We start from the raw sequence: 13,095 nt of genomic DNA, 5'->3' as shown, positions 1-13,095 counted from the left end.
TCATCATGTATGTGAATTATATCATGCTATCATTTTTTTGTATTACGTGTTCCATTTGTCGACAACGTTTGTATATTCAACTACTCTTCCTGTGCATCAGCCATTTGAAGCGGTAATGGAAGTATCTGGAGTGAAAACAAGGTATTCAGAGCAGACAATGCTACCTGCTGAAGCAGACATCTTGCTGGTTACAGAGAGCTCCTCAGAGGAGGATTCAGAGACTGACGACCAGTCCTATTTCCCCCCTGAGGTCTATGCTCAAACTTGGCAGGGTTATATTACCCATGTCATGCATGTTGTCTTGCATTGCTTAGTTTTTACATCATATATGGATTGCCATCTACTTACTTGCTTACTATATAAATCATATATTTGAATTATATCATGCCATCATGTTTACATAGTACATACACATCATCTATCTGAATTATGGCATGGCAACCCATTTAATAAAGACATCATATAGTTATATCATCTCATCCTGTTTAGTGTTTACAGTCATCATATTTAGAATTATGGCATTCTATCCATGAATGTATGTGAATTATGGCATGCCAACCTATTTAATAAACACATTATATAGTTATGTCATGTCATCCTATTTACATAGTCTCATATTTTGAACTATGTCTTTCCATCTTTTTTAGTTAGCCATCATAATGTGAAATTGTGTCATGCTATCCTATTTAGTTAGCCATCATATATGTGAAATTGTGTCATGCTATCCTGTTTGGTTAGACAACATAAATATGAATTATTTCATGCCCTCTTTTATTCCCCACTATCCATTGCACCTGTCTATCATACAATGTCTATACTTTCAATTACTTTTCTTGTTTATCAGCCATTTGAATTGGAGAGCGTGATGGCAGTATCTAAGGGAGTAACAACACGGTCTTCAGAAAAGATAGTGCTACCAGTTGATGCACATAGAACCACAGTTGTACTTGCCCAAGGACCAGATCCACCACACATAACCCAGACTCTCGCAGATTGTATCCCTACCCAGTTGGACAGAGAACCAGCTACACCCCTTCTAACCCCAACCCTGGTAGATAGTAACCCAGTTCCAGTTGACACAACACCGTCTCCACCATAGAGCACCCAAACATGAGCAGTTAGTAAGGGAACTGCAGTGCCCAAAGCATGAGGACCACCACTCTGAATCCCAACTCAACGCTTAAAGGAGAAGAAGATTTGTTCTTAGGTCAGATTCTGTAGCTATGGTTCATACTCCTTTGCTCTTGCATTACTATATTTACTCATACCAACTATTTTCAAATTTGAAGGATGGAATTGAAACTCCAATGGCGCCACAGGTATGTTTTAAACCTGTTTCTTTAACTGGTTTGCTGTTGTAACCTGCTCTATGTTGATTTCAGTTTCAATTGAATAAACAGTTATGTTCTCATGTCATGCACATTACAAGTGTTGTTATTGCTCTATAGTTACCCACACTTATATTTTGTCTATTCTGCTTTGTCTTGAACAAATATTATTTGAACTGTGTCTCTATCTTGATTTGGCAACAAAAACTAGAATGATATAGATCATAAAGTGACCATGGTACATAGATATATGTTTGTTTCATGCTGTTATCCTGTCCACTTTACTACTGAACTCATTTACCAAAATGAGTTTCATATACAACATGGTAAACATGTGATGTGTCTGCTTGTTTCTCTTTTAGAATGCGCACAAAATATTGGAGAACAGTACCGCATTATCCAATGGTAAAGGAAGTAATGCAGATAAGGTTCAAGACAGTGAGAGATCCATGTTGGTCTCCAAGAAAGCTGATAAAAACTATCTTGACGACACTGAGGGAACCCAAAAGTCCTGTCTTGATGTAGTGTTCGAGTTACTGGCCACTACTGCTGGCACAAGCTCTTCGAACTCGCTGCCTGAATCAGTTTGTCTTCTTGAGTCTCAACTTCAAGTTGAAAGACATCGATCAGATGTGCTGCGACAGGAAGCTGAAGGACTGATGAAGTCCCTGCAGAATTCAGATGCATATTTTCTGGTGCAACAGCAAGCGCTGGAGGATTTAAGCGTCAAACAAGAGAAAGTTAATAAGCTTGCTAAGCATCTTGCCAGCATTATGGGTACCCAGGATATTGTTTCTTGAGATCTTCTGAAGTGGTTTCAGTTCTGGATTTGTTTTGCTGCGGCGTTTATTTGCGCTGTTCGCTAACTTTAACAACCAGTGTATATGATATGCTGTTTTGTTCCCTATATTTGCACTGGTGGCGAACTTTGATGCCCAGTGGATGTAATATGTGTAATAGCCGTGATAGCCTAGCATAAGTTGCTTGCTTATTTATTTCCTAGTTGTCTTGTTTATTTGTTTGCTTGTAGTCAGTGCAGTTCTTTTTCCGCGGTTTGTTAGTGGCTGCAATAACCTATTTTTTAAAATTAGGCCACAATAACCATGGGCTAATATTTACTGTAGTGACACTGGGCCTCCTACGGGCCGTAGAAACAGTGGGCCTTCTACGTGCCATAGAAACAGTAGGCCTTCTACGGGTCGTAGAAACATTGGGCCTTCTACGGGCCGTAGAAACAATGAGCCTTCTACGGGTCATATCATCAATGGGCCTTATTCGGGACATATGACCATAACGGGCCATCGTTAATAGGCCGTATTTGATGATGCTATGAGAACGGCCCAACGTATTAACGGACCACAAACGGGCCGATGTAACCATGGGCTGAATTTGGCCCACAAGCAGAAAATGACAGTAACGGGCCGTAAATAAACGAATGCTGGAAATGAGCCCAAGAATAAATGGGCTCTGAGAAGGCCAAAAGATAACATTTGCTGGAAAAGGCCCAACTGAATAACGGGCCCTTAATGGGTATAAAGTGATATACTATTCATTACGGGCCAGTTTCACCACGGGCCGTTAATGGGTGTAAAGTGATACACTGTTCATTGCGGGCCAGTTTCACCACGGGTCGTTAATAGGCCAAGAGTTACATAGGGCCTCATATGGGCCGAAAGACGTCATGGGCCATACATGGGCCAGAAGTGAAAACGGGCTGGAATCATATTGGATGGCCCAGATGACGCTACTGGGCCTAATTCGGATAGGAAGTAACGGGCCTTGGGTTAGCGGGTTGTAAATGGGCTATATGGGAACAGACCGTTAACATGCTTTCCATGGGCCGGCCCGCCACCTTTTGACCAAGTCAAACGGGCCGGCCTTTTCACAGGAATGGGACTCTGTTGGGCCGTGCCACATGTCGACGTATCATAGGCGCCTTCTGTCCAATGAGTGGATGACATCTGTCCCAACGTTGAGCCAAAACGTGTTTCCTCCAACCAATGATGATTTTACACGTGGAAAATCACCATTGATCGGGGCTGTTAACGAGTTATCAGATCCAAAACCCGACCCGATAGCTTAACGGCGTTCCGTTACGGTGGATGCCACGTGTCGGTCACCCTTGACGAAAGCACTTCTGTGACACATGATTTATCGTCATGGAAGTGGACACTTCCGTGATGATAATTTTGATAATGTCATGGAACACTTCTACGACAACACAGGTATGACTATCTTGATTCTGTCATAAAATCGTCATGGATGTACATGCATGACAAAAAACGCGACCTACTGTGACAAACACGTATCATCACGGAAGTGTATTTTTTTTGCAGTGCTAGTTTTTTTAATTGCACCCAGTTGCAAGTCCACCATCGAATCGCAACTCGGGGCTATAGTTTGTAATCACCCCAGTTTGCAAGTCTACTATTGACTCACAACTTAGGTCGTAGTAGTCTTTTGTAATCACCCCAGTTTGCAAGGCTATAGTTTGTAATCACCCTAGTTGCGGGTCCACCATCGACTCACAACTCGGGCCATACTTGCAAGCAACCACTCAACTCGCAACTGTGGTTATTTATCTAGATTTTTTAATTGCTCCAAGTTGCAAGGCCAACATCGACTCGCAACTCAGGGTTGTAGTTTGTAATCGCCCTAGTTTGCAAGTCTATTATCGACTCGCAACTCGGGTCATAGTAGTCTTTTTGTTTTTTGTGCCAATTGCAAGCTACCCCTTGACTCGCAACTGTGGTTCTTTTTTGTCTAATCTTGTAATCGCCCAAGTTGCAGGTCCACCATCGACTCGTAACTCAAGGGTGTTGTTCTTGTGTTCATGTCACTTGCAAATCGACCCTCGACTCGCAACTCGGGGGAGGGGGGGTTGTGTATTTGTAATTGCCCCCTAGATGCAAGTCCATCATCGAATCACAACTTGGGTTGTAGGTCGTAATCACCCCAGTTGCAAGTCCACCATCGACTCGCAACTCGGTCTGTAGTTCTATGTTTTCATGCTAGTTGCAAGCAACCCCTCGACTCGCAACTGTGGTTCTTTGTTAGTTTTGTAATCGATGCAGTTGCAAGTCCACCATCAACTCGCAACTCGGGGTTGTTTGTTCTTGTTTCATGCCACTTCTAATTAGACCCAACACTCGCAACTAGGGGTTTCTATGTAATGGTAATCGCCCAGTTGCAAGTCCACCATCGACTCGCAACTCGGGTTGTTGTTCTTCTTTCCATGCCACCTTTTGCAAATCAAATCCCAGTTGCAAGTCAAGCATCGAGTCGCAACTCGGAACATAGTTTTTTTTGTTTTCATGCCACTTGCAAGTTGCCCCTTGACTCGCAACTAGGGGGTTTCTGTGTAGTTTGTTTTTGCGACCAGTTGCAAGTCCACCCTTGACTCGCAACTCGGTTTTGTAGTTCTTGTTTTCATGTCACTTGCAAATCGACCCTCGACTCACAACTAACTTTATTTTGTACTTGTAATCGCCCTAGTTGCAAGTCAACCATCGACTCGCAACTCGGGGCTTGTAGTTTGTAATCATGCCAGTTGCAAGTGCACCATTGACTCGCAACTCGGGGGTCGTAGTTCTTTGTTTTCGTGACAGTTGGAAGCAATGACTCGACTTACAACCGTCGTTCTTTGTCTAGTTTTGTAATCGCCCCAGTTGCAAGTCCACCCTGTTGTGTTTCTTCCAATTCATACCTAAGTCAGTCCACCCTGTTGTGTTTCTTCCAATTCATACCTAAGTCCCAATGTAGTCTCCTGCATATCTATCTTCATTTCCTGCAGACATCAGTTTTTCCAAAAATTAACATTTATGTTGTTGTACAATTCACATAAAGATTGTATGAAATGGAGGAACACACCCCTAAGTTCTATTTATTATGAGTTCTTCTTTTTCTTACATGAAAATAGATGTGTACATGTTCAGAGTCACCACTTTTCAGATATGTTTGTTATTTTTGTTCTCTAATGATGCATCTTTTTCCCTTTTTTTCCCTAGTGAGGCCAAATATCTTTTGTTGATCACACTATATATACAAATGTAGTTCAGTTTCTGGAAAGGCATTGTCTTTTACTGCAATAAATGGGAACAAATGCCCTCTGAAAAAACTGGGACAAGGTGTTTTTTTCTTCTGAAAGTAGTTTTTCTTTCAAAGTACTTTTCTCTAAAAGTACTTTGAAAGAACATTTTCTCTGAAAAAACTGGAACAAATGCCTTCTATTTGTTCTTTGAAAGTACTTTTTCTCTGAATAAATGGGAACAAAATGCCCTCTGAATAATCTAGAACAAGGAGTTATTTTTTTTTCTTATCATTTTTCAGTTAGCACACGTATTAAGCACAACATATCTAAAACAAACAAGCTATCTGCCCATGCAAATGACAGTAATGTGCACTTTTTCGCTGATCAGTTTCTTAGGGTAGATCAGTTTTTTCTGAGGTTAGATCATACATGTGCTAACTATGTGTTCTATGAGGCTAGATCATACAAAGGTTGGATGCACTTCTATTATTTACAACAACACAATGTTGTCTCTGTGTTGTTGTACATATGGTTTGCAAGATAGCAAGATTTTTTATCTGAATTTCTGATGCGAGCATACTGTTGAACTGTTGTGTGTGTTTTCCAGAGATCAGGACAAGCATATGTTTGATAGAAAAAGAGAAGGATAATTACGAGCACAGGATCTTGCTAAGCATACCAATTGCCTAAGGATCTACCATCAGAAAAGGATCTACAAGGTGATCTTGGTAGATAGGATCTAAAGGAGAGGACAACTTCTGTACTATGAACTCACCTTGGTAAGAACGTCAAAATTGGAAGCTGGCCAGAGGAAGAAGACAAAGTTGTCTGGGTTTTTCTGCACTTTTCTTGAGCCACCTAAGCTTCTTTTTGGCAAAAAAATTTCTACTAACAAGTCCCAGGTCTGTGTCAAACAAACAAACAGACATATAAACCCTCAAAAAAGAAAAACAGACATATAAAGCCCCAACAAAACAAGGTCCAGGGGCGTAGTTGGGCTGGAAGGGTTGGGCTGCCCGGATACAAACAAACAGGCCGACACAAACGAACAAACAAACGTCGATGTGTGGGGGTGATCGGGCGCAACCAGGCTGGTTGTTTGTCAACCAGCGGGGCAGATTAGAGAATGATGTCAGCTTAGATGTAATATCTCACATCTAGATGTGACATAGACAGACCCATAATCCAAAGATACTCCCTCCGTTACTAAATATAAGTCCTTTTAGAAATTTCACTAGGGACTACATACGAAGCAAACGAGTGAATCTACATTCTGAAGTATGTCTATATACATCCGTATGTAGTTCGTAGTGGAATCTCTAAAAAGATTTATATTTAGGAACGGAGGGAGTATATAAGAACGCAAATCACAATCCTGACAATCGGCAGCTTTGGTCTCGACAGGACAGAGGGTAATTAACGAACGGCTAGAAGTTTTGCCTTCGCCAGCATAATAAAATACACGAGCTAGACAATCAGAAAGGTCCAATAACCAGCTAAGGTCCAATAACCAGCTAGAACGGATTGGACTGGATAGTCAGATAACAATATCGTTCATACTACATGGATTTCATCAAAAGGATAATGCACCCTGACGATAGAATCAAGCACGCATAGTAACTAAGACAATCAGACTGCTCCTGCAAAAAAAAAAAGACGATTAAACTGTTTGCTTTAGCTCAAAGTTACGCATGTGTGATGGTAATTCTTTGGCCTTCAATGCAAATCCTTTCGCACTGTTACAGGTGTGCTACGCTTCTTCTCTAATTTTGATCCGGAGAAAACAAATGGCAACACATGAGAACAAACAGACCAACACCTTAAGGAGGAATAGATAACTGAGATCAATAGAGAATTTGCAAGTGTTGCCAGGTGCATTGCTCTGGCAGTCAAGATTATTTTGTGTGCCCAAGCATTCTATCAGTATAGCAAACACAAACCTTGAATCGAATTAATAGAAACAGGTAGAGGGCAAACATGCTAATATGAAAAACCAGTCACCCCCCTCATCAATCGTAGACTTGCAATCGTCACAAATTGCTGTCGCAAACTCCTAGCTGGAGCTTTGGAGGGCTTGATTCACTTGCTCTCCACGTCGTACAGTTCCGATCTGAAAGAACATTAATGAGAACCACATAAGCTTATCTTCCTGAAGAAACTATGTCTCCGAACTTGTGAAAATGAACAAACCCAATTCATAAAACGTGGCAAAGGCTCTTGACAAATTTGAGAAAAAAAGAACTGCATTTCCATAAGGAATAACAGATTAACAGGTCCGTTAAAGTGGCCAACTATTTTTCCAATGCTATATCTGGAAGTGGTTCAAAAATTAAAGAATTAGCAAACATCAGGGATTGGATTTGTGCATGATCAAATGACCCAGTGTAGTCGAGGTAACTACCAGCAGCACCATTGCAGACAAGTTTGCACAAGCAATAACCACAAGAAGGCTGAAGGCGCCTTTTTCAGACACAAACAAATCCAACAAAAACTATATGTTAATAACCATGACCACTACTGTAGCTTAACACCAAAATTCTTCCTTCAGATGAATGGTATATTGGAGACTCTGAGACCAAAATTAGCACGTAGAACTACATATGGAGCATTTCATAACAAGAGCATGAATTAGGAAAGTGCACACAGTCCATCAGTAACATCACTCGTAGTACAAGATATATTCTTTTGCATCGAATCAAAAGTAACAAAAATGACAGGTAACTCGTGGACTCATCCACCCATGTCTTAACATGGATCATGTGAACATAGCTCCTCGCCAAATACATTACATGGCTAACCTCTGACACTCCTTATAATACCGCACCAAACATTGTTAAGCTTTCATGCAATCAAGGATAACCGTTTGTGTCACTTGAAGTTCCATGAGAGTTCCGGTGTGTACCACTGTTACCTTTTTGGTCATGAATCTAAGCATAACATCATACACTAACAGAACTTGGAAGAAAGCATAACAAAAGCCAACCATGATCCTATCAAGCAAACTATAACAGAAGATTATCAAGCTTATGTTCCATTACAGAAATCATGCTTCATGTGCTCAGTCGTTCACGGTTGGTTCATCAAATCACATCCCTTTCAGTTAAGATGAAGGGAACCTAAAAATTTACACTGTGCACCATGTATCTTCTAAGTTTTTTTTTTCCTCTTATAATCATGGTAAATGCCTGGCGCAGTGGTAAAGCTGCTGCCTTGTGACCATGAGGTCATGGGTTCAAGTCCTGGAAACAGCCTCTTACAGAAATGTAGGGAAAGGCTGCGTACTATAGACCCAAAGTGGTCGGACCCTTCCCTGGACCCTGCGCAAGCGGGAGCTACATGCACCAGGTTGCCCTTTTTTTTTTAATCATGGTAAATGCCTATACATATCTTCTTGTTTTGTTTTAAATAATCAGGGTCAAATCAAAACAGAAGTTATGTATATGGTGTGCACAATGCGGTTTCTTCACAAGCACCAGACAGACCGAAAATCAAAATATGATTGTACTACAACCGACAGATGCAGATACATGCAGCAATCTTTCTAGAAACTTGCGGCGCAGCATTTTATATTGAAGGAAACAGAGAATAACACATTGCATAACTATCCTAGGCATATATACTACACTACACGTGGTTGAACGCTATAATAGCTTCCATGTCATATCCTCACAAAATTACAGCCTCTCCTAGTGGTCTCACTGATACCGACTATGCATTGACACATACATCATGTAGTCGAAACGACAGCCTCCTAATACATATCGACTAGCTAACAAAATCAGCAAGAGAGCAATCACTGCAGCTGGCAATGCTCACCTATCATAGATTAGTAACAATCACAGTTAGGACAAGTGAATAATACACGGACAGAGGACGTACATGAGGTAGGTGCCATGCACGAATGCGCCGGCGAGGACGCCGTAGAAGAGGCGGTCCCTCCACACCGGGTTATGCCGCAGCCCGATCCTGACTGTTTCTCACGCAGGGACAGACAACCCTAGTCAGCAAATACGATCCGAACGAGGAATTACGGCACGGGAATGCAGGGGCGGGGAGGGGGGATGCGTACTGAGGGGCAGAACGGGGGCGTAGATGAGCGGGAGCAGCATCAGCACCGGTGGCTTCCTCTGCGGCGGCGGCGGGCGCCTCGCTGACGGATCCCTGCTCCGAGACGACACGGGTACATGAGATCGCCCGGTGAGCGGCGCTGGACTGGTGATGATCAAGAGACGGAGACTGGGAACGCAGGGCACTTACTCGAAATGCGAGGAGGAGGAGGAGGACGCCATGATCGGAGGACGGAGAAGGATCGAATCGAGCCGGAGGGGAAGCGGGTTTTGCTTCCTGTGTTCAGCGCTGCTGGTTTTGGGAGTCCGCGGTTCCTAATGGCGCCGGCCGTGGCATCGAGTTATTACGTTACCGCAGCATCGGTCACGTAAACGAAAGTGTACGTTTTCCAGCTGCGTTTACGCTTCAAGCGGTCGTGCACAGGCGGGCTCGGCGCTTCGGTTTTGCAGCTAGTCCTCCTCACCAGCTTAGATCGGGAGCGGCGGCGATGATGCTGAGGGCGCGGCGAGCGGCGGTGCCGCTACTCCGCCTCGCCGACTCAGGCGCCGCTGGCGAGAGGATTTGCGGCGGCGCGCAGCCCGCGCGCGCGGTGTTTGCCCGCGGGTTCCTGGATTTCTTCAAGGTAGGCGCTTCGGTCTGCTCTCTACGCCCCCCCTCCCCCCTCTGCTACTCCCTGCGACTGCAATCCATTAGAGGCTTTATTAGTCATTCGGTTTTCTCGTGATGTTGCGATGATCAGACGTGGAGCAAGGAGACCGCCGAGGATGCGGAGAAGAAGGCAAAGGCGAAGGCCAGGCTGTAAGGCTCTTCTCCTCACATCATTCCTACTGGTTATATTGCTCTGCTGTATGAGTGCATTGTGTGGTTGTTTAGTTCTGAGCCTCTGATTGATTGGTCTAGTGCAGTACTGACGAGATGAGCAGGGGGTACTTCCAGGACATCTCCGAGATCCGTAAGAACGCCGGCAAGGTATAAATGGCATCTATAATTTGGTACTCCATTATGTTAATTGAATACCAGTAAGCAGTAACTGTTGGTGAGGTTGGATGATGGGCGATTTGGATCCTCACATTGTGATTGAAATGGTGTAGATTGCGGTGGCGAGTAAGATCATTATCCCAGAGGTCGCTGCCGTGAAGTTCCCTAATCTTGCTTTGGAGTCCCCTGCTGGTAGAGCATTGCAACTGCCGCTTGTTGCGTCTCCTCCGCTAGACGGCAGTCATGGGGCTGGTGGTACAGTGCCGGTGGTTCCTGATGCGGCACTGGTGTGCCTTTCGTTTCGTGCAAGCTCGCAGGTATGAGTGGCTGCAGCACATTCGGTGCTGTACTGCTACATACATATGTATGTAAACATTTAATTAAAAGTTTCTTTGGAAGTTAGAACACCGTCGGAAATAACCGTATTAACTGCTTCAACTATTTCCCACGTTTTATTAGAAGTTTAGGGTGACTTTAAAGTTAGCACATGTCTTTTAGTTGCAGTCAAGCATCTCCAAAGAAAATGCAAAAAAAAGAGAGAGTAAATGATGCCAGGTGCATAACATTCATGTCTTCACTTGTCAGATGCAAATTAGAAGGATAAATACTGTCAGATGTTATACATCCAACGTGGTATTTAGAAAATAATAACCAATTAAGCAATGTTCTGTGTCTCTGCTTATGGTTTGACGAGTTTAGTGGTAGATGAGCTCATATACCCTGAGAACATTTTAGCTCAACTATAATTCACTAGGGCCTCTAGCATTTCCTGAGCCAAGCCAGGTTTAAACTTATCCAGAAAGGGTGTAACTCCAGCCCACCTGGGACTGCCAAATTAAAACAAGTTGAAATGATGAGTGTCACGTTTCCCTTTTGTACGACTATGGTCATGTTTCTTGGGCTCTGTTTGTGTATACTAATCCACACAAGGTTCATTGATCAAAATCCAAAATATGTTTCTTTTGAATAACCTTTGTTTTGAGTAGTATTGATAATTACTGGTTAGTAGATATAGTTCATTTTGTTATCAGGAACTAATAGTTTGTAGGTAATAAGATAACTATGTCTGAGCTTAAGGCAGTATGGAAATCACACCATTCAGCTCCTTTGTGGAATATTTCCAAACGTTGCATCCATTTGTCTTGCATATATTCATTACATACACCACCAAACGGATGTAGGAATAAGAGGATGTGCCAACAAAACCCACTGTTATGTGCATGGTCACCACTCACCAAGCTGCAAAAATGTGTAGCCTCGCATTTCTCTCTGTTACATGTTTCCATTATTACAAATTACCATGTCAAGTTCACAAAATACAGATGGCAACATTAACTTCTAGTTGAATTATGGGCAGGTCCACAAAAACAAATATATGTATGCATTAACGCAAATTCATCAACGGTTAAGTCATTACCCACAAGTATAGAATTCTTACTTGCCATACTAACTCTGGTTTCATCTTTTACATTGTCAACTTGGATATATGCTCTTCAAGGAGGGATGTCCAATGGAGTGGCTCAGTAGCTGATTAGGTTTTCTTTTGTTCAACAGAAAATGGCAGAGTCATGGAGTCTACCTTTTCTTGATGCATTTGGTGCTACTGGGAAAGTTGAAGCGTATGAGGTATTCTTACGTAATTATTCTCAGTTTGTTACACAGTGCAGAGTATGTTTATGATGTAAAGCCATGCAAATTACCATTTACCTTTGTTTCAATCTACATGAGATGGTGCTTTATTTGTTTTTTCTAGAACTTCCATCAAATGTGCATGTAACGCCTTGTGAATTGAGCGAAATTATTCATCCTTTCCTTTGGAATGGTCTTGAACAGCAAGTGTGTCATTTCTCATTTTGTCCGTGTAAGTCTGTGAAAATACTCCTTCCATTCCACAATGTAGTGCGCCCGCGCTTCTCAAGATCTAAGTTTGAGCATAAATTTAACCAACGAGACGGACTGCGGCGGGAGCAAAAATTATACCGATGTTATATCGTTTGCAATGTTCATTACTTCATTTATTGTGATTTGGTCTCTATTTTCTGGAGTCAGATGCGCTCATGTAGTCATTTTACATTCTTGCACCATGGTGTCTGCTAGAAAACTTGTCTTGACTCGTCATTTGAAAATAAGTATTGATGGTATGTAATTCTTTGGCGATAATCAAGCTAAGAGCTTCTGATGGGCTGAGGAAAAATGCCTTACATCATGCCAGGCTGCTAGCTGAAAGGAAAACACTATGTTTCAGGTCTCATTTATAGATGCATGGCTGTTATCATCAAGTCCCGTGAGGCGAGCATTCCTGAAGATGATGAGGAAATCGGACAATCCACAAAGACATGCCGTCTATGCCTTTGGAGACCACTATGACTTTAGGAAGGAGCTTCAAATTGTAAACCTTCTTACGGGGTAATGTTTCCCTCCCCTTTAGACATTCAGTAAACCAGAAGCAGAGGTTCTGGTTATGACAAGGTTGTTCAATTCTGGTACTGCAGGTACATATACCTGGTTGATCGCCTGGGTAGGATAAGATGGCAGGGCTTTGGAGCTGCGACGCAGGAAGAGTTGTCATCGCTAACAGCGTGTGCCTCCATCTTGTTAGATGAGAAGTGAATTTAAAAGCCTTCTTAAACATTGGCCATTTTAGGCTGGAGAAATTTTGTTTTGTCGTGGTTTCTAGGCTGTTTCGCCCTT

The 13,095-nt window shown here is 42.6% G+C and overlaps 2 protein-coding genes across 2 annotated transcripts; one reads left to right on the top strand and one right to left on the bottom strand.

The window, feature by feature from the left end:
* Positions 1-7,164: 7,164 nt before the first annotated feature.
* On the bottom strand, positions 7,165-9,782 carry LOC119328432. The gene is made up of 4 exons (XM_037601423.1): positions 9,616-9,782; positions 9,428-9,519; positions 9,238-9,328; positions 7,165-7,468 (listed from the first exon to the last, which is right to left on the bottom strand). The coding sequence occupies exons 1-4, from the start codon at positions 9,645-9,647 to the stop codon at positions 7,438-7,440; spliced, it is 246 nt and encodes an 81-aa protein (XP_037457320.1). The 5' UTR covers positions 9,648-9,782; the 3' UTR covers positions 7,165-7,437.
* A 3-nt stretch (positions 9,783-9,785) lies between these two features.
* Positions 9,786-13,089, top strand: LOC119328423. Its single transcript, XM_037601412.1, has 7 exons — positions 9,786-10,048; positions 10,166-10,224; positions 10,332-10,395; positions 10,518-10,721; positions 11,959-12,030; positions 12,650-12,810; positions 12,897-13,089. Exons 1-7 carry the CDS (start codon positions 9,914-9,916, stop codon positions 13,012-13,014), a joined length of 813 nt encoding a protein of 270 aa, XP_037457309.1. The 5' UTR covers positions 9,786-9,913; the 3' UTR covers positions 13,015-13,089.
* The last annotated feature ends 6 nt before the right edge of the window (positions 13,090-13,095 follow it).

This window comes from Triticum dicoccoides, chromosome 1B (genome assembly GCF_002162155.2).
Source record: "Triticum dicoccoides isolate Atlit2015 ecotype Zavitan chromosome 1B, WEW_v2.0, whole genome shotgun sequence".
Classification (NCBI taxonomy): Eukaryota; Viridiplantae; Streptophyta; class Magnoliopsida; order Poales; family Poaceae; genus Triticum; species Triticum dicoccoides.
This window is presented reverse-complemented; position numbering and strand designations above follow the sequence as displayed.

Bases quoted from the DNA above. Each gene is read 5' to 3' on its own strand.
- LOC119328432 (XM_037601423.1), bottom strand. From the start codon at position 9,647: ATGGCGTCCTCCTCCTCCTCCTCGCATTTCGA. The intron at 9,520-9,615 runs GTAAGTGCCCTG...GTCTCGGAGCAG, and splicing joins TCCTCCTCCTCGCATTTCGA to GGATCCGTCAGCGAGGCGCC. The intron at 7,469-9,237 runs GTACGTCCTCTG...ATGTTCTTTCAG, and splicing joins GTGCATGGCACCTACCTCAT to ATCGGAACTGTACGACGTGG.
- LOC119328423 (XM_037601412.1), top strand. From the start codon at position 9,914: ATGATGCTGAGGGCGCGGCGAGCGGCGGTGCCGCTACTCCGCCTCGCC. The intron at 10,396-10,517 runs GTATAAATGGCA...GAAATGGTGTAG, and splicing joins TCCGTAAGAACGCCGGCAAG to ATTGCGGTGGCGAGTAAGAT. The intron at 12,811-12,896 runs GTAATGTTTCCC...CTGGTACTGCAG, and splicing joins ATTGTAAACCTTCTTACGGG to GTACATATACCTGGTTGATC.